General features: G+C 44.2%; 1 protein-coding gene across 7 annotated transcripts in view; it reads right to left on the bottom strand.

Moving 5' to 3' along the window:
• Nucleotides 1-3,471: 3,471 nt before the first annotated feature.
• Nucleotides 3,472-23,761, bottom strand: part of LOC138566285 (uncharacterized) — a 75,529-nt gene continuing 55,239 nt past the window's right edge. For 3 of the 7 annotated variants that reach the window (XR_011301894.1, XR_011301896.1, XM_069643406.1), the window contains one exon: nucleotides 3,472-4,870. Coding sequence is in view for 1 of the 7 variants with exons in the window: in XM_069643406.1 (XP_069499507.1) it covers nucleotides 4,660-4,870 (211 nt within the window). In the remaining 6 variants the exon portion in view is untranslated. Of the gene's footprint in view, nucleotides 4,871-4,960; nucleotides 5,046-8,723; nucleotides 8,875-20,963; nucleotides 21,407-23,761 lie in introns of all 7 variants that reach the window. The other 4 variants (XR_011301891.1, XR_011301890.1, XR_011301895.1 and 1 more) reach the window with 4 other exon arrangements.

Here is a 23,761-nt window from a genome sequence, read left to right as displayed (position 1 = left end):
CTTAAAAGTGGCCTTTCTCGGAGGGTCCACAAGCACAGGAACCTTCACTGGCAAAACTGGCCCAGATGGCGTTGATGGCTCCGACGGCATCGAGGGCCTGTTAAGTGACTTCAACTCAGCACTCCAACTAAGTCAATGCCGAGTCCGGGATGCCCAAGGGAAGCCCTTAATTATATATTTTTATGACAAGTTATAATCCGGATGATAAACCCTTATATAACACCCCTCTCTTTGAATCCCCCTGACCTCACTGAGCCAAGAAGTAGATTTGTTTTGCAAATTAAAAGATGTATTTGAAAATTAAACTATATATATATATATATATATATCACACTTTTATAAATAAATTAATATTTGATAACACACTTAAGAATATGACAGTGATCAACAATGGATAATATTACAATTTACGCTTATTTAATTACTTAGGAGTTGGTATAGAGAGGATAAGGTAGCTGAGAATGCTTTTATGGATTCAAGGAAATGCAATGGTGGAAAGGAATGCAGCACAGAAATAACAGATGGTTTCAACAAGAGATAATATGATCACTTTTTCTTTTGACAATTCACTCCCCCCTATGCAATATAAGGAGATGGAAGGGGAGCACACAGTTTTCAGGAATACAATCACAATACAATACGAATTTCAGTTCCCCCCCTAGCAAGCTTAGAACACAGGGATGATTTTAAAACACAAGCAAAATACTTAAATGTGATTTGCAAAGAAGTGAAAATATGCTAAAAATGATTTTAATTCCCTATAGGCGATTCAGGGTAGGTGGCAGCTACTTTAAATTAGTTCAGGTCAACACTATCAGTGATTCATGAGGGATTATTAGGTTGAAAACGGATTTCAGCAATGCAAAGCAAAATACAGCGATTTTTGACAGGTGGTGAAATGAGCTAGTTGCAATTCGTGGCACTTTTTTCGAGTGCGTCGAGCGCGATTACGGAAAAACTATAAGGAGTAGAAGGTCGGTTTAGGGCTTGTTGGAAAGCTGGGGATCTTAGCTTTCAAATGAAAATCTCGTTCATAGCACATGCGGTTCCAAAGGTACAGACAATTTTGTGGAGGTAGATTTTCAGAAATAAAATTACAGTTTCAGAATGACAGATGCGCTGTGGAAGGTTTTGGATCAACAGGATGGACACACAATTCTATGATGCAGTTCTAAATAGGTTAAAATAGTTTGAATTAGATTATTTTAAACTAAGAGATTGGTTTTGCACAGTTCTGGCTGAGTACTCACACTATAAATTTGAAATAGGCCGTCAGGGTCTGGTCAGGTTTGGGCTTCACTCACCGCGGACCGTCTCTGGTACTGGTTCTGAATACAGCGGCTGGGTCAGCTCTGCTCTGCTGGTCTGGCACTCAGCACTGCACGGTGGTCTGGATCTCTGCTTCTACTGGTCTGGATCAAGTGGATTCTGGATACAGCACTGCTTTCTGGGTACTGGCACAGAGTTCTAGCCAGAATCAAACAGCACAGCCCGGCTGTTGAAGAGTGGAGTTAGTTTGCAAAAGATTTTGAGGCCTGCTGAAAAAGGATTCAGCTGGTGAATCAGGTCCCTCTACTACAAGTTCTGGAGTCTGGATTCTAAGTTCTGGTTCTGGAGTCTCCTGGATATTGTCTGGTCTGGCAAAATGCTTCGCAAGAAATCAGTTTGAAGTGGAAAGCGAATGTCTCTACCTGGGTCTCAATGGCTCCTTTTATGTCTTTTGAAAATGGCAGTGTGCGTGGGCATAACTAAGCCTGCCCCTCACAACTTATCATTGGCCAAGCTCTCCTCGCTCCCTTGATTGGGGGAAGGAAATGGAGTGTCATCGTGATGAGGTAAGTTTATGGGTTAGATGATCCTCCCCTTGTCAATTTGCACACAAATCTATTTTTGATCCAAATACATATTTATCTATGTACAATTTGTCTAATATTACATGTCCAGTTAACCTATTTTCTGTAGCACTAAATCATCCGATCCCTGTCTTTGTAAGATGTCGTGTGCACTTCTGACAGAATTCTGCCCTTTTCATCAAGACCACAACCTCTAAACTTTTCCAGAATTTACACAAACATGAGCAGGGAATATGGCCATCAGATGATAAAGTGTCAGATTTTTAACATACAGACATTTGGAGTAATACCTTATTTTCCGCTACTACCCCCCAGAACATACCACAGAGTCCTAACACCTCTTAAAATGTGCACAGAAAAATCACAAGAATAAATGATATTATATAATTTTGACAATTTCATACTATGAATTATCCATCTTTTTAAAATATGCTCTGGCCCAGATGGGTGTGGTTTAGGTTCCAAAGCACATGGGGCGATTTCTGTCTGTCCCCACCTCCAGCTCAGGTAGCTCCCAGAAGCATTGCTCCTCCCAGTTTCTTCCAAGAGGAAGCCATTTACGACCCCCCCTAATTTAACATTTGCCTGAGCCAAGGAAAGCTCATTGTTCTGTTTCCTGCAGCCCCAGGTACCCCACCCCTAATTCAATCAGAGAGGTGTGATCTCCTTTTGGTGGTGCAGCAGAAGGGAGGCCAGGCCTGGGAATGCAGTTGCTGGGCAAGTTTCCACTCCTGTCGGGGGTAGTTGTCAGGCATAATTCAATCTCTTCAAGCCAAGCTTCAGTTAAATGTCACTTTTGTTCCAGTTGAGGCCTGGTGGACAGAGCCAGGAGAAAGGGGAGTGCAGGGGAAGGAAGGTCCACAGGCCAAGTGTGAGGTAAGGGTCTGTAAAATCTGCAGGGGTAAAGGCCCAGCCATGCTAGTGTTGGATGAGGGGGCCCGGAAGAGCAAGTGCAGGTTGAGGGGAACGGGGGGAGGGGCTCAAGGGAAATCAAGTGCAGGGGTAGAGTGGACCAGGGGGGGTCTGGAGCCCTGTGAAGATACCAGGCAGCAAGTCAAGAGGCAGATAGAGGCATCAGCAGGGGAGAGGTTAAGGAAGAAGAGAAAAAGGTGGGTCTTGAGAAGGTTCCGGAACTTAATGAGATCTGGCTGTGTCTGAGAGGGGCAGGGAGGCACCTGTGAGGGAGAAAGATCTACCCGCACTCTGCTTTGGAAAAGCATCCGAATTGCAGAGAGTTAGAGCTCAATAACCAAAGGGCTCTAGCAGGAATAGCTTGCGTATACTGTAAAATGTTTTAGCGTGATCGTGTCCAAATCATTGGCTTAGATAAAATTTGCAGCAGTCTGGATCTTTGCATGAAACTCGAGCTGCCCGTAGTCTGGTGAGCAGCTACCGATGAGGGATGGGATGCGGACTATTGAGCCTTAGGCTAAATCAATGGTCAGATTACTGTACACAAATAAAACAGCTTGGCACTTACATTTAGCACACGTAGCAGGTTGGTTTCCTGGCACGGTGGCAGATTAATCCACTCTGAACAGCGTATTTGTTTAAGACAAAACAAGCTAGCTTCATTAGGGCCACAGGGCATGGCAAGATTTAAACACCAGACCATACATTTTAGAGACTATTTGCTTTAATGAAACATAAGCTACAATAGAATTACAAAAGCAAACAAACTTTTATAAAATAAATGCAAGCTTGAATCACCAGCACATCAATGAACGACACATCTAACCAGTACAGCAACAGTGTTTTAAACAGGAAAACCATAACATTGCTGTTGTGGCCAAGAAAAAAATAAAAAATAATTCAAGTGGCAATCCACAAGAATTCACTAACAAATTGCATTACAGAAAGTCACAGGGAACAATCTTCGACATAACCTTTGAATTTCCTGGCCAGGGTGTTCCAGCAGGCATACAACTCCAGAGGTCGAAATGGCTGTAGAGTAATCTCAAAAGGAAGGTAGTTAAGCAAACAAACCTACTCACAGTAATGTTTGGAGATGGTCGCCCACAGTAATCATAAGGAGCCGTACATCCAATTAAAGAAACTCGCACTTTAAAAGACATGTGACTTAAGGGCTTTATTGGGGGAAATCGCTGGCAATAATGTATCCATCAAGCCTCCATGAATAATGGTGTGGGGTAAAGTACCGGTGCCACAAACAGCCATTATAATCTACATTAGGACCCAGGCGCTTCAGACTACAAGAGGCAAAACCCTCATTTTATGACCACAAAGACTGCATTGCTATAAAAAGGTCAATTCAGGGAACAGATAAACATGGAAATGGATGAAATGCATCAAGGAACTCAAAAGGAATCAAAATCCAATACTCAAAAACACGATCGCTTCTAGAAAAGTACCAGAGGTGCACAACATGCAGAGTTAAAGGCAGCAATGTGGAGGCATCAACAGTAACTGGAAAGAACAGCTTTTTTGCTATGTATTAAGCATACGGCCCTCATTTAACAAATACTTGACAGTTAATACACAAAATTACGGCAGATAGAACAATGGACAATAGCATGTTTAATAACCTTTACATTTCAAACTTTTACACAAATACAGTTCAATATTATGCATAGGATGCTAGTTGGAGAGAGGTCGGATAGCTCAAAGAAACATCTCATGGCTCACAAGGCAGTTACTCTAACTATTCTTGACTCCCAGGTTATTACGCCAAGATATGCATGCAGGGAGCTAAAACATTTAAGATTTTTTAGGAAAAAAAACAGTTGGCTTTATACAGCAAAATAGCTTTCTGTGCACTATGGCCAGGTGAAGCAGTCCAAGAAAATCATTTTATCAATAACCACCAATTCCAAAAACCCATTCCATGTCCAAACCCCAAACAGTTACAGGTTTCTGGGCCAAGTAAAGACCACTGTTCCTCAAAGGCTTTTATTGGGCTCCTTCTCTGTCGCTCTACTTCTGGAAGAGATCCGCTTGTCGAGTAGTGAGAATCTGCCAGTGTAGGTGGCTCTAAAGGCGGGCACTTTCTTCTGGTGCTGCAGAACAAATAAAAGTTTTAGAAACAGACAATGCAGCACAGACCAAATCCTCCACACTATCCCTAAGAATTATTTGGCACCACATACCAGAGTGGCATTCTCCACAGAACTGCATCCTCTGGATGGCGGATGACCTTCCACTGTACTCAGTCTGCAGAGTGGACTGTGTTAACTAAACAAAGAAACATTACAGCAAGTTGTGTTTGTGTGCGTGTGTGTTTGTGTGTAAAAGCTACATACAAGCCAGCCATATTAAAGTGTCCAGCAAACCTATTACAGGCCTAAAGCTGCACTATTGCTCACTACGCACTTAATACTTTCCAATGTGCTCTTAATTGTATTACGAAAAATAGGTAACAGATTATTTAAACAAGTGCAGCAATACGGACTGCTGGTTGTTGGGTGGGGGCTGCGGGTGCGGGTGCAGAACATCCTTTCACCCATTCACGAAGGCCCAAACGTGCATGAATTTGCAGTCTCATGCATACCTACTCCATCCCTATAAAACCTCTGCTCCACACCACCGTCTCAGGTTTAGCCTACGCTGCCCAAAGAACACGTTAAAACAGCCACTGGAGGTACGGGGTTGCATTAACAGCATGCACCAGAATACTGGCTCCCTTGCATTACACCTCTCATGCTGCAACGTGTCTGCTCATTTCCTCCATATGGACCATCTTTCTTGCCCACATCTTTGAAACCATCCCCTTTCTCCATTCAGGTTTCATCATACAGCCTACATCCAAACTAGCCTTGCGCTCTCTTGGGGCTATTTTCTCAAAGTTCCAGGATGCGCCTTATGCAGTGCACAAGGGATGCACCACACAAAATCGGGGAACAGGTGCTAAGACAGATGCACCAACACTCCTTTGCCAGTGCCAAAACGCTCATATGGGATAACTGCACAAGAGCCACGGGACCCTCTTACAACCTTTTCAAAGGACAGCCTGGAGATGCGCTCTAAATGTGCACCGCCCCATTGGGTTTTCAGTATTACCTGTGTGTTCCCCTGCATATAAGCCCATGCACCTTTGTGAAGGCCAGTGCAGGCACACTACATATTTACGATAGACCGGATTTACAAATGAAAATGCTGCCTCCACCCATGGAAATTCCAGATACATGTTCTAGGATTGGACGCCAAAGGATCCATCCTACCCATCTAGTGCATGGCCTTGTGTATTTTATTTGTCCTTGACTGCTTTACTGTACATTTAACCAGTGACATGTCATCTAAGGACTCACCAAGGACACACTCATTCAGTCCCCCCAAGACACCCCATATCTGAGGTTCCTCCAAAGCACCCAGTGACCATTTCATAGCGGGCTGTGTGGGCTCCCTTACTTTATGCCAGCCATTGCTCGATTCTAGTGGGGTTGAACCCACTGTATACCAGAATAACCCCTACAGCGAGTCCCTTGCAACTGCAGTTCAACGACCTCCGATACCAGAGTGAGATACAAATGTTAAAGGATACCGCCCACCTTGAAAGCAAGGGCTACAGTTGCCAAATAGGATATGGCCTTTTTGACAACAATGAATGGGTTTCTACCAAAATCCTCACCTGAGAGGGGGGGGGGGGGGGAAGCACAATAAGCAGCTAGTGAACGTTTGGCATAAGCTTCCGGTGATCAGGTGGTCGCTATGATTGGCAGCAGAGCGCTCAAACCTACATACCAAAGTTAGCCAACCTAACTTGTCACACCTGGGGCCGAGTCCTGAAGAATAAATAGGCCATGACCAAACTAACAGAACTGGAATGAAGCTCTGCTGATCCCTCCAAACGAGGCTCTGGCAGTATTTACAGACACCAGATCTCCGCCTACTAGCAGGAAGTCGACAACCAGCGATCCCTTCCATGAGTCATTAGGCACAGCAAAGTCAATCTGTTGCAGGGAAACCTGGCTACCCAGTCCGTGCCTAGACCCTACCGAAGAGCACCTGGAACCAACACAGTCAGGAGGACTTCCAACTAAATAAAAAGAAAAAAAAGAAAAAAAGAAATCACAGAACAAACTGCAATCCAAAAGAAATGCGACTGAGAATCCCAAGTGCCAATTTTTCACTTCACTTGCTTCGATGGACTTCCGATCCAACTAACCAGCCAGGTGCTGCAATAGTTCTACAAACCGCCACCGTCTGTTGCACAGCAGCCCAATTTGCCCGAAGCATTGCAACTGCACTAAATCCGCTGCTGGTCCGTCTGAACACAATGAAGGGCCCGAGCAATGATAGGCCAACGTCAACTTTACCCAGAGTCTGCACCAGCACCTTATTTCTATGAAATGGAAATCCTATTTTCAGAACCAGTGGACACTAAATACTGGCTTATCAGCCTGTATTCTTGTCCATTGCATTCACGACCTAAGAGATGGCCGTGATTACTCACCCAAAACTTTTTCTATGTGAACGAAGTAAATCCTAGGGATTGCCCGTTTGCCTAAGTTTGGGAAGTAACCCATTTCCTCAAATGTAAGGCTAGGAAATTCTTCCGAACAGGAGGAAAAATCATTCACGGAATTAGGGTCTGAAGGTTGACTTAAATGTTAAACTGTCCAAAAGAAGAAATAAAGAAGGCGGTTTAATCAACCCCTTCCTCTGCTCTCCTTAGCAGTCATCCTAGATCAGACAGACTCCTGGAGAAAATGCAACTAAGTTTGCAGTAGAGTAGGCTTGCTCAGATCAGCCTTCAGTGATAGAGGTACCAGCGTATAGTCTGCCATAATGAACAAAACCAGCGTGAAATGCAACCTTATCTTGCTCTTCGGTTCAGTTCCAAAATATCCTATGATTGCTATATTTCCTTAATGCTCCAAAATGAGCAAAGACCAATGTGCAGCTTTACACTAGTTTGGACTGACAATCCTGTAATTCGCCACACAGTAAATTCAGACAAAATATCAGAAACTGGCAGAATTGAGACTTTTCAGCAAGCCTCTATACAAGGCCACCCATGACTTGCCAGCTTCTGTTGATTATGAGTCCACAACCCATTCAGTTCCTTTATACAAATATTTCACTTGCTCAAGAAACTGGGCCTGCTTCTGCTTATAACTGACAAAGGTGTTAGTTGTGGGTGGGTCAAAAAGTTGTAATATTAAAACTGGACAGTAATATTGCTGATTATCAAAATAAAAACTAAGTTGGTGCACCTATACCTTCGCTCCAAAGCTCTCAAGACCCCCCCCCCCCCCCATTATGCATAGTGTGACATCCAAACCGTATTTTATTCTTTGAGTTCTGGAACTTTTTTGCTTTCACCTCGCTCCCATTAACAAAATCAGGAATAAAAGTCCAAGAATGCAAACTAATTAGAAGTAGGAAAAAAAAAAGAAACGGATGGATAACCTATTTGCACATGCCAACGCACCACGGCATTCCAAAATAAAGTGGGTAACCGGACCATGAATGAAGATGTTCCACAGTACCAACATTTATTCGGGGCAGAGGGAGACGTGAGCAGTGAGGGATATCAAGATTTGCATTCAGGAGCCAGATCCACAAAGGGATCACAAGGGCACAAAATCCTGGTAATAGTGAGCTGAGTTTTGAGGTCTTCAAAATTCAGCAAAGAAGACTAAGATACTCTGAATAAAAATGATGCAAGTGAGCTCGTAACAGTTCTCTTATTTGCCACCTATCATACAATTGAACTAAACTTTCAAAGTATTGCTCAGAGTCTTGGCTTCATAGAAGAGAACCTGGACCAGATTTGGTGGTGCGTAGCAGATGAAATTATAGGATGGTACGGTGCATGAGAGCTGCCAGCTATCTAGAACCCCAGTATCAAGTAATCTTTTGTAATGATAGAAGCAGATTTTAAGGTGTCAAAGAAACCCAACTAATAACCTGAAGAAAGCGGAGCAATTCCGATGCAAGTCTGTCTATGGAGGCCGTCCACAGCTGGTCTTTCATTCTTACTTGGTGGTAGAGAGGCAGCACTGGCCCATTCTTCAAAGATGTATGGTCTGCTCAAACTCTGTCAAATCTTATAGAAACACTAATGTATGGAGGGAACATAATGAGTAACCGTGCACTAGACAAATAGGTTGGATAACACTGCAAACGGGGCATACAGGGTAGTAAGAACAGTTACAGCGGTTACCGATTGGCTAAGACATGGAATCTCCCAAGGGAGATGTGTGGGTGGTCATCACATGTAATCACATAACATTAGAGCAAAAGAAGTGGTTTTCAATCCATGCTATTGAAGAGAGCTGGGAAACCACTTATTTCTTCTTACAGAGGGCACTGACACCATAACAGAGGCCACCTTTTCTCAGCTTACTTCTATTTGGGTGCTAGCTTTGAAGACCACGTTGGTCCGCTCCTCAAGCAATTGTGGTACAATTGAAACAGACCCGTCTTTCAAAAGGGAAAAGCAGCTGTATTACAATGCATGAACCGAAATATGCTTGTCTGATAGTGCACTTCATAGCCACACAAACAAACCTTTAAAAGCTCCTTAAAACAGCGAGCCACTGTATGGTTCCTGCCAACACATATGGGGGGGGGGGGGAGGTGAACGAACAGGAAACTGGAGTAAATCTTTGGGGAAACTACAACAAACTTTAAACACTGCACTGACCGCATTCCAATCACTGCACACTCCTCTAACAACAGGACTTGTAGATTGAAGGGGCAAACACTTACACAACGTCATTCATTACTCCTCTACCAATCGTGTCTCAACTTATTACTACCACAAAGTTGTCTGGCAAGCCGTCAAACTCGCATTTATTAAGCCTCTACTTTAGATGACCTTCAAAGCACTCTAACATAAGAATCTGCACACATGCCATCTAGCAAAATCTCTGCGACCATGCACGAATGTCAACAAGGATTCAGACCAGATGGAATCCCAGCTGATCATGCTGGACATAAACCGGGCATTTGACAATATAAACCACAAAAATAGTACAAAAAAAACCATGAATACAAAAAGTACCCTGCTACACTAGATGGCCGCTTTCCTTTTTGGTAGGACAAAGTACAACTTTGGCAACAGTTCAGGTCATGCCCCACATCATCACTTGCAGAGTAACCCAATGATGCAGTTAATTTCCACTACTCGTCAAAAATCAACGTTTTCCAGGAAAGTCATGCGTCACATGTTTAAACTATGTGGACACTACTCAAATCTACATGCACCTCTCCAACTTCACCACAACCACCAACCAAACCTTGCCACTGTCTCTTACCAATTGACTCATTGATGACAAGGCAACAAACTAAAACCCTCCAAAACAGACTGGAGCAGCACACATTGATACCCATTTTTTTATGCCTGGGCACCTGCCTTCACATGACGGCGAAAGAAAGAAAGAAAGAAAGCCCCTCAATTCGTACTCAAGGATTAGTTACCACTAGCCAATGGCTAGTAGCAGGTGCAAATCTTGAGGCATGCTGTAGCAATCAAAAACCTTGAATTATTCAAGGAAAGTGCCTGCACACTCGAAACCATTAATAAAGCAACAGTAATGGAACACTTTTCCCGACAGGGAAACTACTTAAATCTCCCCCACAGAACCATGACATGGCATTTATAACGCACCTACACCCAAGTGCTTCAACCCATGACAATCATCCCACTAATACTACCCAGATTCAATTATGGCAACGGTTTCCATCTGCAACAGCTGAATATTCGATTAACTGCTTACAAGAAGCACAAGCCCCTACAGCGGATCTCTTAATACTGCAAAGACAGGAACACATCAGCCCCGTGCCCAAACTGTTAACTAGCTTCCAGTAAAATGCAGGATAATTCAAAATCCTCGATCGCTCAACACCCCCTTTCACATGGCAGTTAGTGGTATAGAATCTATCAAGTAGAAATATATTCACGACAAGCAAAGCAGAACACGTTGCTGCAGCAAAGCACCTTAGTATCAAGCATCAACCAGTAATGTCATGCATCATCTTCCTTCATGCACTTCAGGCTAATCTCTCACAACGTGGCTACATACTAGATTGAACAAACTAGCACATCATCAAGACTGGACCAAACACAACCATAACCTACTAGCCATCCTTACCTGCAACTCCAAGACGCACCAGACGCACTCCGGCAAACCCGTACAGATGGGCAACTCCCAAAGCAAGAACTGCTGCCTTCGACAACAGAATAGCCATCATAGAATTGGGCTCAAACTGATTCGAGTAACAGCCTTGTGAACCAGGACAAATTAATGTGCCTCACTGACACATGCAACATGTCCAAGCACAAAATGCCCTAACCAAAAACACCGGCTCAGTGGGGCCAGTCAACTTTTTCTGGCAATCAAATGCCAACACCGCCCAACAATCCAAATGGAACTCAAAAAAGCAAGAACATTTTCTCTGGATGGATACATTTGCAGGCAGGATTGCTTTTGGAGGTTCTGTAGTCCCCATTTCATTCATTGATTTTCCTGGCTTTTTTTTTAACCTCATTTCTGTGCTCAGATAGACTTCAGCTCTTAGTTTTGGCTTCAACAGGGGTACAAGCAGATTTATAGCATTAGTAGCCCAATGTACCTTTTTTTTAGCCATTGGGGCACCATTTTAGGTTTATAAAGTCCTGCTCTCGGCCATTCAGTTTTAGGGGCTTTCTTTGCTCAGTAGAACCATGAGGGAGGCCTAAAATGCTTTTGTGCATACATGGCCAATTTGTGAGCCCAGCCATGCATCTTCCATAGAGGTTTGAACCGGTGTATGCTAGATCCTGACACCATCACTGCACATCCCATGACGGTCATTGGAGGTGACTGGAGTATATCGGGCAAAATCGATTGGCTGACCACCTAGCCCTTTGTTTGTAGCACCCTAGCATGAGAGGTGGACTTCCTAGGCCAGCCCAAATGTGGGCATAATTAGGGAGGGCCTTGTGCGTACATTAAATACGGTTCAGATTGCCATTGATAATTAGTAGTTAATCAGCTAGTGGATTCCTGACATTTTATAGCAATTTCTGCCTTTTAGCAAGCAAATTTGTTCATACTCCCTTAACCATGTGTCCCTTGACGAGTCACCGGTTCAGCTGCTAGATGGACTTCTGGGGACCAATCCAAATGAGTCAGGCCTTCTGTGCTTGGACCGTCCCCATAATGTTTTACTGCCAACTTCCTGTTCTACCACTATAGTCATCTGCCCTTGGTTGCTGAAGTCACCTAGAGAGGCGGTGCAATTCCAACACCCCAACCTATCTAATCTTGAAGAGCGCCTTTGGTCACCCCACTGGAAGTCTTCATGGGACCATTTGATGTGGCTGATCTGTAGGTCTTCCTTTGTCGAGCTACCAGAATCTGCGCCGCTGTGCTCTCCTGCCTTTTTTGAGTCATCTTTACCACTGCATTTGCTTCTGGCAGGAGTGTCGCTCGCCTAAGAAGGGGATGGTTGTTCATTCCGGTCACCTCGGTAGACGATGAGCCAGGGTTGAAATCACTGGCTATTTGGATCCTGTAAACCGCACAAGTGTTTCTCACAGGGTGGTATTGCCTTCCTGGAACAGTCCTCATATTGTTGGTGGTCTGCAGACAGGTGTCAAACGCCTTTCCCCATTGACTTCCATTCGGGATCCTCCTGCCATGCAGCATCTTCTCCAGGAGCTGCCGTTTCTCAGACATGCCACTCAAGCTCCTCTTTTGGGTCTTCTCCGATCCACCGGAAGCAATTTTCCCCCCAGATCAGCACTTGTGGGGTGAAGTATGACGTACCTAGTTTTCTTCATACAGACACAAAATGCCCATTGGCTTGGTCTGCAATTGTATTCGCTCTCCACCCTGGCTTCTCCACTTTGACTGCTTACTCTTTTCTCTCCTTTCCCTTCTCCATTTTCCTATCTCCTCCCCTTACTTTCTTCTATGCACTTACTCTATCAGAATTGTCCCTGGACCTAATATGATAGCAACCTCGTCTGTTTCCTCCACCCTCCCATTACTGTTTTTTCCCTCCCCGCCACCCCTCCAGCACTATCTGAAATGTCGTCAGGCCTAGTAAGAAAGTCGCTGGTTTTGTTCCTCCCCTCCCTTTCTGCACCTCTCCGCCTCACCTTTTGTTTTTCTTTGGCTCTACCAGAAATGTCTTCAGTCCTAGTACGGTAGTCGCCTGTCTGTTTCCATTTCCTTCCCACTCTCCCCCTCCCTTCCTCATCTATATCTTAGCTCTTGCACCATCTGAAATGTCATCAGGCCCAGTACGATAGTTAATTTCATATCCTTACTGTTCATGGCTTGTAAGAATGGTTGTATTTTCCCTTGTTCCCTCCCTTGCCTTGAAGCGCTTTGAAACACATTGTGTATAGGCGCTATATAAATAAATCATAACTTGTATAGGGGGACTTTTTATCCATCTTAAGTGGCTTTGCAGTTACTGGACCTGCCCTAGCACATTTCTCCCACTTCAAGTTTGGGTCTGGAGAGTTTTAGGCTTAAGACCTTTGCTTGGTAATATATTTTTCCGCGACGTGTAATGGTCTTGATGCTTTCAGATCAAACATCTCTTTTGGTGCACTCAGGCTGCGTTAGAAATGTTTCCCTCATTCTAGGCTCTACATTGACTGAGGGGCACATCTGTATTTTCCAAATACCATATAAAGAAGGTTAACTCACTACTTAGGTTTGGCATTGGTGCAAGGACCGTAACTTAAATGTCTGGTTCCCTTCTCTACCCACTCTGTTTCAATGTGTAAGGTGCATATTACTAGATAGTGAAACTACAATATAGTACAAGGACATGTGTATTTTTTATAGATAATCTATAATTTATAGATAATTGTGTGGACTAATTGTGACTGTTTTAGACTACTCCCCCCCCCAAATCTTGGACTGAGCCGGACCTACCCCATCTTGCTACTTATAATAGAGGTTTGTTTTCCCTTTTAGGTTGGGTGTACCTCCCTGCCGTAAGATTAGTGGTGGCACTGCTCTCCAAATTGTCATCCGCCACTAGACAATGCCTAGTGATACTGACTCTTGGAGGGTAACAAACGGTGTGATGTTTATGTGGAGAGCTGAGTGGGCAGGGGGAGGGCGGTGCGACTGCCTGGCAAGTAACTTACAACTTGAAATATGTACCCCTCTTACACTAATGTGGTTGATTAGGCTGGTGGCAGCTGTTTTTCTACTTTAGTTTTGGCTTCATTAGCGGGTGTAGTCTATTATACTACAAAATGTAATAGTATGAATGCTTACAGATGCATTGTAGTACTCTTCTTAGATGGGCAAAGTCCCAACTGCTCTTAAACATGAAGTGGTTTTATCTCTTCTGAAGGGAAAAAAAAAAGAAATAAAACTGACCCTCGGTGTCAGCCAATTACAGACCATTTTCTCCTCTTCCAGCAATGATGAATCTGTGATTACTACGCACCTCTCCAAATTTCTGGAGGAAAATCATTGTCTGCACCCGTTTCAATCTGGTTTCCGACCGGAAATGGGTACAGAGTCTGTAATGATCTCAATGCTGGACGATCTTGCGCTTCTTCAGGACCCTGGAGAGACCGGATTACTTATCCTCCTTGATCTCTGCACAGCTTTTGACAGTGCACCAGGATAGCCTACTGACCAGGCTGAACTTGCAGGGGCTACTGGACCCTTAGCATGTTTCGGATGTTTCCTTGAAGGCCGCTCTCAAACTGTCTTTCAAATGTGTTTTTCTTCTCCTGTTTAACTATCTTGCAGAGTTCAGGAGGGGTCAGCTTTATCCCTCCTTTTCAACCTACATGTTCGACTACTGGCTGACCTCATTGCGGAATGTGGAGTCTTATTCTTATGCCGATGGCACACAGTTGGTGTTTCGGCTGGATTCCCCTCAAGCAGCATCCCCAAGAAACTACAGAACTGTTGGAGAAAGTAGGCAGCTGGATGTCAGCTAATTGGTTGAAAATGAATGGAAGCAAAAGGGAAGTCCTAGTTGTCGGTTCTCATGGGATGGATCACCTGTGGAATTTGCAGAATTGGACGCATCATTGGTTTCCTTGGCCTCAGTAAAAAGCCTGGGTGTTAACTCTTACCGAACAGTTCACACGAGGCCCAGATCTCGGCAATCTGCAATGCAGGATTTGGGAGGCTGAGGAAGCTTCCCCCTTTGCTTCCCCCCCCAACCGAACATTGGTGACATCTACTATTCCTTGCAATGGCAATTATCTAGGACAAATCCAGCGGATGCAGGCACTCCAAAATTCGGCAGCACGACTAACACCAATGGTGTTAGTTTGTCTCCTTCACTAGCGCTCCTGCACCGTCTGCACTGGTTGCCGGGATTGAATTTAAGATTTTGTGTCGTCCATCGGGCTGTACAAAACATTGGTCCCCAATACCTAAAAGCGAAACCGCAGCGGTAATGCCCAGCTAGACAATTGCGCTCTGCACCTCAATGTCGCCAAATATCAGCAAAAGCGATGGTCGCTCTCTCAGTTCTAGGCCCCAGCATGTGGAATGTGTTCCCATTATCTCCGAGAACTCTTGCCGAGTTTCTCCCTTTTAGAAGAGCACTGAAAACCCATCTGTTTTAACTTGTTTTTTTTTCCCCTGGCGTACGAGTAGGAGTATTGGTTGTTGGGCTGCTGTCCTACTAGTGTCTAGATGCCTATGGGCCTTAGTTCATACTCAGCTTTTCAAATAATAATAGTAGCAAGCAGAATACTGGTGTATTTTTTCAAGTCCTACCTAGACATTTTGGGTTGAGCGCTCGCTGGTGCGATCTGAGCGTGACCTGCAGGTCGCAGGTTCAAATTCCAGCAAGGCCAACTCAGCCTTTCATCCTTCCAAGGTCGATAAATGAGTACCAATTTCGGTTGGGTGATATTGTATGTAAATATGTGGTCTGTAAAGCGCTTTGGATTAAGGCGCTATATAAATAACATTACAATGTGGGCCTGGGTACCTTTTTTTTTTAAATGGCGATCCAGATTTGCAGGGTGCTAAAAGTGGGGAAGCTTTTGTTGTGCGGTTGGATATTTCCTGGGTTGCTTATTCCCGATTGCCTCCTTGGTCTTGCATTTTGGGGTAAGAAGCTTAAAATCGTCCCACACCTGTTAGTTTGGGTCTTCTGGGTCACTTCAACCATTTTCCCTTTGCTAACAGTTTTCTTCTGCTGGCTGGATGCCCCCTTGACACGGCAAGCTATCTGGATACTCAGTCAATGTCCTCAGTCTTCCTGGAACCATCTTTGCCGTGTTTTCACTCCCAGCTGGTGGAGATCACTTGACAAAAAGGCTGTTTTTTTGGGGTGGATGGTCTGGGTTTCAAGTCCCTGGGTGATCAGGTTCTGGTTCAGTGATTGGGTCCCTGGAGTTTACTACCAAAAACTAGAATGTTTGCTGGCATTCCAGATTTTCTTCTTGCCTAAAGCGCGCTTTCTGAAAAGTACAACGATGCTGTGCATAACTGTTGGAAACTTTGTTTCTAAGATGTTTCTACAGCCGTCATGAGACCAGTAGGTAAAACAAAATACTTAAAGCCTATTTAAATGTTTGGGTGGTCCTCCGAGGCCCATCGCGAATTGCTAATTTCTCTCCCTCGAGGCCTTAAACAGAGTATACGGTTTACATATGTATAATGGTGATTTTACAACACACTAGAGGGTGGTTGAAATGACAGACTATCCATGTGTGGCATCCGTGGGACCTGAATGACTTGGTAACGTGTATCTAGGGATCGCCTTGTTCTCCCCATTCCGTAGCATTACAATGCATCTAGTTTACTACCAGCAATAGGTCGAATAGTGTCAAGGGTCAGTAGGCACCCTTTTAATATATGAATTGCTCTACTGTATTGTGGGCTCTTGGGAATGTGTTAAGGAACCCAACATTACTATCAACGAGCCTTCAAACCTTCCTTATGGTGATGCCAGACTGCTCTGCCATAGCCATACACTGACAGTCTGGCCGATCTTTGGGTTGTAATTCTGCATAACCCTTAAGATGGATTGTTCAACATGCCTCAGAGTTGTGGAAAAATCTAACAAACATGGACAAGATCCCAGCTTCCATGGCAACCTCAGACTTACTACTGTAGCACTAAAATCCAAAAACATACAAGCACTCCCAATCCATCTCCGACTGCCTCAAGGACTGGCCCCTCTTAGTCATTTAGCATCCTTACACTGCACAAAGAGCACAACAGCTTTCTTCTGCCAGCTAGCACCACCCCCACAACATTACCTGCGGCAGAGCTGCACAGAGCTCAATACATTGCCCACTACATAATCTAGCTCCACCACCCACCCGCAGTAGCTCCGCCAATCCCAGTTCAATCAATTAATAGATCTTCGGGTTTCACCTACAGAATATTTTAAAATACCCAATGCGCCATTTTGCACCAAAGCGCAAAATGGTAGACCATTGGAAGTAGGCAGAGTTCTACATGGAACCATGTGGCTATGGGGGAGTGCAATAAAGATATGTAGCCTAATTTCGGTACATTCTGGATTAGTTGGCATTCAGTGATACAGGACAAAGCTAGGAAAGAGCAGATATGCTCGTGTTTGCAGATACAAAGGTCAGGTATGGGCATTGATCATACACTCCTGCTCCTTAAAGCTACAATAGTTCTATAGCTATAATAGTGCAGACCTTAAAGGTTGAGACAACCAAACTCATGCAGGTCGCACCGTTTTCTGGATTAAAGCAAGCCAGGGGGCAAATGTCAGACCACAAACAAGTGCATACCAGCATCCAGGGTTCTGGCCTGCACTTACCACCACTGAAGACGCAAGTGCCTCTCCCACTAACCCACCTCTCAGATTGCCAATGCAGGCAATTCAAGGCCACCAAAAATAAATAATCACAGAGGTGCACTATACAGCACCAACTTGCATTACTTCATGGCATGGGCTAGAAAAGGTTTTATTTTTGTAACTTTTCAACACCGACTTAAATGGAGTCTACTTGAGTTTTCTAACTGGATTCAGACGACTTTCCAAGGCGAGTGAGTCAGTAATCACCTGCAGCTCTTATTTCGTTCGGGATGCAATCGACAGTTCCAGTGACTACAAGTACAGTGACTGGCTCCCTAGGTTACCTTTACAATGTGGCGTTAGCCACCTTTAGTGATAGTATATAGGATCGGTTATTTATAAGGCGCTTTATACCCAGAGGTTTCTAAGCGCAGACCACGGAATCGAACCAGTGTTGCTCCACTTCTTGCTTCCAAGGCGAGCATGTTCTGATCTATCCTCCCGAGTGGACTGCTCCAAGGACATGGAGTCCCCCTTCTTTAAATAACACCGCATTTACAGTTGTGCTTTGTACTGAGCAGGCCGATTTAAGTAAAATCGTTTTTTGCTATGCACCTTTCTTCACCACGATAATGCCTTTCAGTGCCATATACTCAAAATAAGACATTCCTCATGGTACAAGACCCGTCCTTTCTACCCTCATCTTCGCTTGCCAGTCATACTGCTCAGGGCAGAAGAAACCAGACAGAAAAAGCACTTTCAGAGTAATCCAGCGGTTATACAGGAGGGAACTGGCTAGAGCTGGGGTTCGGGACATTTCAGGGTCTGAATGTGTGGCGGCAGGCTCGCTCAGATGGGATCCTGCCCATCTGTTTAAATGTTGAAGGTTTACTCCATAGCAGGGCTGGAACAGCCCAACCCAAAATCTGAATAAAAGTAGGGTACCTGCCACATTACGACAGTCCACCACAAGATCAAAGTATATGAAGCCAAAGGACTGGCAGAGGACAGTTGCTGACACAAGAAATGACCAAGCCATCCAATGACCTTCAGGCCTCTGCCTTTACCATGACTGGATACTTGCACCTTCCTCATCGGGACTGGTGGGATCAACCAGCATGAAGTCCTGCTCGGCATCCATCTCTATGCCTGGATCCGCATTTGGTCTGCACCAAATTGGAATTAGACCACAACATTGCATGGCGCCTTCAAGCTCAATGAGCGCTTTGCCAACATCTTCAGAGCTCTTCCAGGGCCGCATCAACCTGCTACATCTGTCTCGCATCAACTCAAAATCCAAGTATGCTGCCTAGGTCACACCAACATTCACTTCCTCCTGCTGCACCCAAGGGGTTCCATCGTGCTCCAGGAAACAATTACCATTTACATTATCCTCGGACCTCCACATAAGCCTGACCTTACAGTTGCTGAAAGCCACTAACCTGCAGCCCAAGAGCTTCCTACAGTAAATCTGATTGGGAGCCTAGGTGTCCCCAAACATGCCCATTCCCTTGGGGGTTTGGTTTGAATACATTATACCGCTTTACATGCAACTATCCCCATTAACTAGCACTGGCTACCCTATTGAACCAAAGGCCATTGAGCCTGGGCCAGGAGTACTGCTCAGTCACCTAGTACCTGAGGACTGGCAGTCTACTCCCTCCATAGCCTAAGGCCTTCTACAGTGACTGTCTGCAAGAACCTACTTAAGAAAACCTGCTTGCAATTGACTGAACTATTACAAAGCTATGGATGAGAGCCTAAAGCATTGCTCTTGTAGCTTAACTATTTGTGCAAAACAGTGTTTTGGGAGTCTCTACCGTCGCGGGAGACACTCAACCAGATTTTTGAGCTCACTATCCCTTTTCCACAACAGATCAGTCTTTGTCCTGCCCAAAGGCAGTCCAGCACTGAAATGCTGGCCAATTCTCTTCTGAACAGAGTACCAACAGCAACCCCAGACACGCAAGTCAGCCTGGCTGGGCCTCATCAGTGGGGCCCACGTCTGGATTAACTTAGGGTGAGATCCAAAGTTATTTTAATATGCAAAACAGGGGGTTCTGGGAGTCTCTACCAGCCTCAGTCAGGAGGGGGGGGGGGGTCTCAACCAGGGGTTGCTGTTGGTACTCTTGTTCCTGCTCTCGTAACCGGGACTAATGTCTGGTAGAGACTCCCAGGACCCCTTTGTTTTTTTCCTATTTGTAACAAACCTAAGGCTTGTAAATTGTAACTCCAACTGACTTCTGACACTTATTGACTATATCCCATTATCAGTGTTGTAATCCAATGCGATAGGTAACCCATCTTGGCGTTATCAAAACGGGGTTACTATATGGTTAATAAGGACTTCATTTACCAGTAATGTGTTGCTTTTGTGGATTGTCTTAGTCTAATTAATGGTATTTTTCTGGGGACTCGCCTGTGTGGACCTCGAATCCTCTTACTCTCAACTGTACTTTTCAGCAACCCTACCGCCTCCTCAGTCTAAGCCAGACTGCTCTGCTACCATAAAGGTTGGTCTAGTGTAAACTGCCTGCCCTTTTAAGTTGGCTTCTCAGAACAGGTTGTAATAGGGAAAGCCAGGCTTGAACTCGACAGGCAGGACTGCCCCTTTTCTTGTCTCCAGAAGAGCTGATCTCCCACAATGCAAGGGGCTTCACCACAGGAAAATGTAAACGTATTTGTGGTTTACATCCTGGGTGGCTTCACGGTTTTCCCAAACTGACAAGGTTTCAGCGCCTTAAGACCACTATGGTGGTTAACCGAGCATAGGACAATGTACACCTCACTAGCACTGCTTCATAGTTAACTGCCCTGAAGGACAACTCAATTATAACAGCAATTCAAATTAACTTCTTCCCTGCTCTACAAACAATGCATTTCCCCTCATGAATTTGGAAACCCAATTAGAATGATAAAACAAAACTATATAAATCACGATTCCTGTTTTTACCAAACCTGCAAATTGCCCGTTACATGCCATATAATGCAGAAACAAAAAGGTTTACTCGCGTTTCTATTTCATACACTAAAATATGTAATCAGTCTGCTTTTCCCAAAAAAGATGTGTCGGCTGCACTATAACTGTCGGAGGGGGGAACCTACATAGACTTGACAGCCTTCAGCCCAAAAAGAAAATCAAGCCGACTATTCACATCATCACCTCTGCCAAGATGCCATGTTATTTTAAAACTACTGAAAGAGGCACTGGTTGCCTTCCAATTCTTTATGGTTACCAATGAAGCCTACTGAGTAATAGATGCTACGTTTCTTATCCTTTCTGACCACCAGCTTTACTATAAAGTATGCTGCCCTGCAGTTAATATATACTCAATGCATTTTATTTTTAAAATGACTAGTTCAAACACATTTCATACTCTCTTAACAAAAGCCAAGATTTGGCAATGAAGGAAAAGATAGTCATGCACAGACCTTGCAAGTGGGAGGTCCCGTACCAAGTAGAGACCCCGACGAATGCAGCACTCCCCGTCGCTAGCTGTCAGCAGTTACATTCCGTAGCCTTTTGAAGACATCGCCACTTTTACTTGTGCGTTTGTGTGCGCTCTCCCAGGTTGTGTTTGCAAGTTGCGGTTCGTGGGTGGTGTGGGTGGGGACTTGGTCGTGTGTTTATGCAGATTCTCTAGATGATCATGGTAGGTTTGGAACTGTTCGCTTTACGGCTACCGTGGACGGCGCTATGCCCACAAGTCAGATGCCCTGGCTTCCATTTGATTTATCATGTAACATTTCTGGGGTAAAGTAGGAGATCGTTCTACCAATCAATTTGGCAAAAACAGTCACTAGGCCTTGGTAGGTGTTGTGTGGCTATCCTCTCCTGCTGCCAATGTCTTCCAATACCGAGGGCCCCTCAACACCTGGAGTTACATCGGAAAAGAGTAAGGCTAAGTGGGGTCAGGCTTTCAATTGCATTTCAATTAAAATGAACGGTTGGAAACCTATTCAGGTTTAGGATTATACATTCGAGCTCTTGGGGAACAGCAAGGATGCTACAGTAATAGGCTAACCTGATTAGCTTGGCGGAAAGTGTCTGGTCGTTGAACCATACATAAATATTGGCGCAAATCCAGGTAAAGAATACCTTCAGGATATAGGTTGAAACTCTAACTAGTACAAATAAACATTTCCATGAATCAGCAGCTGAAAAGTGGTCCATCAATACAGCTTTCAAAGTGATGAAGGTTAGTCATTCAAGGCTTCCATAGTCTATATAGGGGTACAGGCATATGCAGCTGGTGCACGTACGAGTACCTGCAAATGCCTGTGGGCCCATATAGCTGCTTTTATAGGGCACGAGGCCAGAAACTGTAATTTACAGTAGCTCATTGAGGATTTAACAACCAGTGCACGGTTTCACCATAAAACGCTAAACAAACTGGCTGTACGAGGAGTGACTTGCACCCTTCTATGTGACAAGCCAAGCCCTACATATAAAGCGATTAATCAGACTAGTAGAGATAGGGTGGGCCACAGACTGGAAAGCAGCCTTGGGGAGGTTTTATATTGTCCATCATGGTACTTGGGGTGTGCCTCCAAACATTAGCTGCCATTTCCAGCCAGGCCCAAGGTTTCATGCAAACATGTCAGCACCGCCTGTCCTGCAGACTGTTCTTTTTTTGATAGCAAGCACACCTTCTCTATTTGTACTTGGTAAAATTCCTTTCTAATAATGCTAGTTTTCCATGCGGAGCAAATTCACTGGATTCAAAAACACTGAATAGCTCAGGCGAAATCAATGGAACATTTAATAATAGAGAGAACTCTAATAATTGTATAATAAAACCTAAAGAATATGAAGTTTTGCCTCGTTTTTTTCCTCAATTTTTCCTTTGAAAAACGTACATTTTAATAGTGTATTTAAAACAGAAGGCAGTCATTCAAATCATACACGGACAGTCACTTGAAGGACCCAAGGTGCTGCTGGCCCCAGGATACATTGAAGAGGTTTATTTTTCTAAACATAATGTACAGTTCCAAGCATCCCCCTCGGTTTTCGATTGACTGCATAGTGGAGGTGGGCTTGGAGTTTTATAAAAAGCCTCATGATGGAGAACTAAAGTTAACTATTCCTTTATCATGGGATCAGTCATTGACATTTAACAGACAATAGCAAGCCCAACCCATGCAAAGAGGAAATCAGGGAACAGAAAAACAAACTGGATCAAGAGGACAAGAAAGAAAGAAAAAACACACACTCCTAATATTCTTCAGCCAAACTGAGTTAATAACTATGCTTTGCCTTGGCGTCAGAATCCAGGCACCAGTTCCCGGATTTTGTTGGCCTTCAGGTCAATGGTGGAATCTATCCATCTTGCTAAATATCAGAAGCTGAAATACCAGTGCACTGCACCATAGTGCAGGAAAGCATGTTGGGGAATCCTGAAGTGATTGGTCAAGGTAGCAACGGACACCTCTTTTTAAATACAAGGCGTCCAATGTTAGGGGGCGAAATTTGTCAAAAAATCACCATAATGAATTCGTCCAATTAATTTGGAAAAATGACACTAACTTGGGTAAAATGGACAGGTGTACTTGGACATACTTCACAAATCGCAAAAGGGTACGGTAAAGTTAGTCTGTGCATAATACTTGAACTCACCAACTTTCGGTCAAATCTAAGGCTAGCAAACTATTACAAAATAAAACTATGAAAAAAATAAAAAAATAAAAAAAAGGATAAAGAACATTTCTAAGCGGGAACATTACAGACAGGATTTACAGATAAAAAGGTAAGGACGTAAATCGTTTTTTCAGGATGCAGGGCTGGCATCTCTACTAACATAACGGGTACAATATTTTGCATTTGAATGCATCCCTGATGTCAGACTGCCCTTTAGATTTTTTCAGTAGAGACAAGCAGTCTTGTGAAATGTTCACATTTCCATAAAGGTCTCAGGAGCCATACTGCTTTGAATGTAAACGCATTGGATCATTGTGGATCCAAGGCCATGTGATTCTTATTAAACCACAGGCCCATAGATCATATTACCATCGACGAGTTCTGGCGAGGATCGGGATTTCACCAAGTTTAGGATTACTTTGGCCAAGGGTGGCATCTATGAAAAACCATAAACAAATCCTGAGCAGTAAATTAAATGGGCATTGCTTTTGAATAATGGCTCCAGGCAACTTGTGGCGAAGTCTTGGAATGCACTTTCAGCTGTTGCAGAAAATAGGATCCCCCCCACCCCTCTTCAAGTCAACATTTAAGA

Source organism: Ambystoma mexicanum, chromosome 1p, assembly GCF_040938575.1.
Source record: "Ambystoma mexicanum isolate Mex_15411 chromosome 1p, UKY_AmexF1_1, whole genome shotgun sequence".
NCBI classification, from domain to species: Eukaryota; Metazoa; Chordata; class Amphibia; order Caudata; family Ambystomatidae; genus Ambystoma; species Ambystoma mexicanum.
The sequence above is the reverse complement of the archived record's forward strand: the minus strand, read 5'-3'. Positions and strand labels throughout refer to the sequence as shown.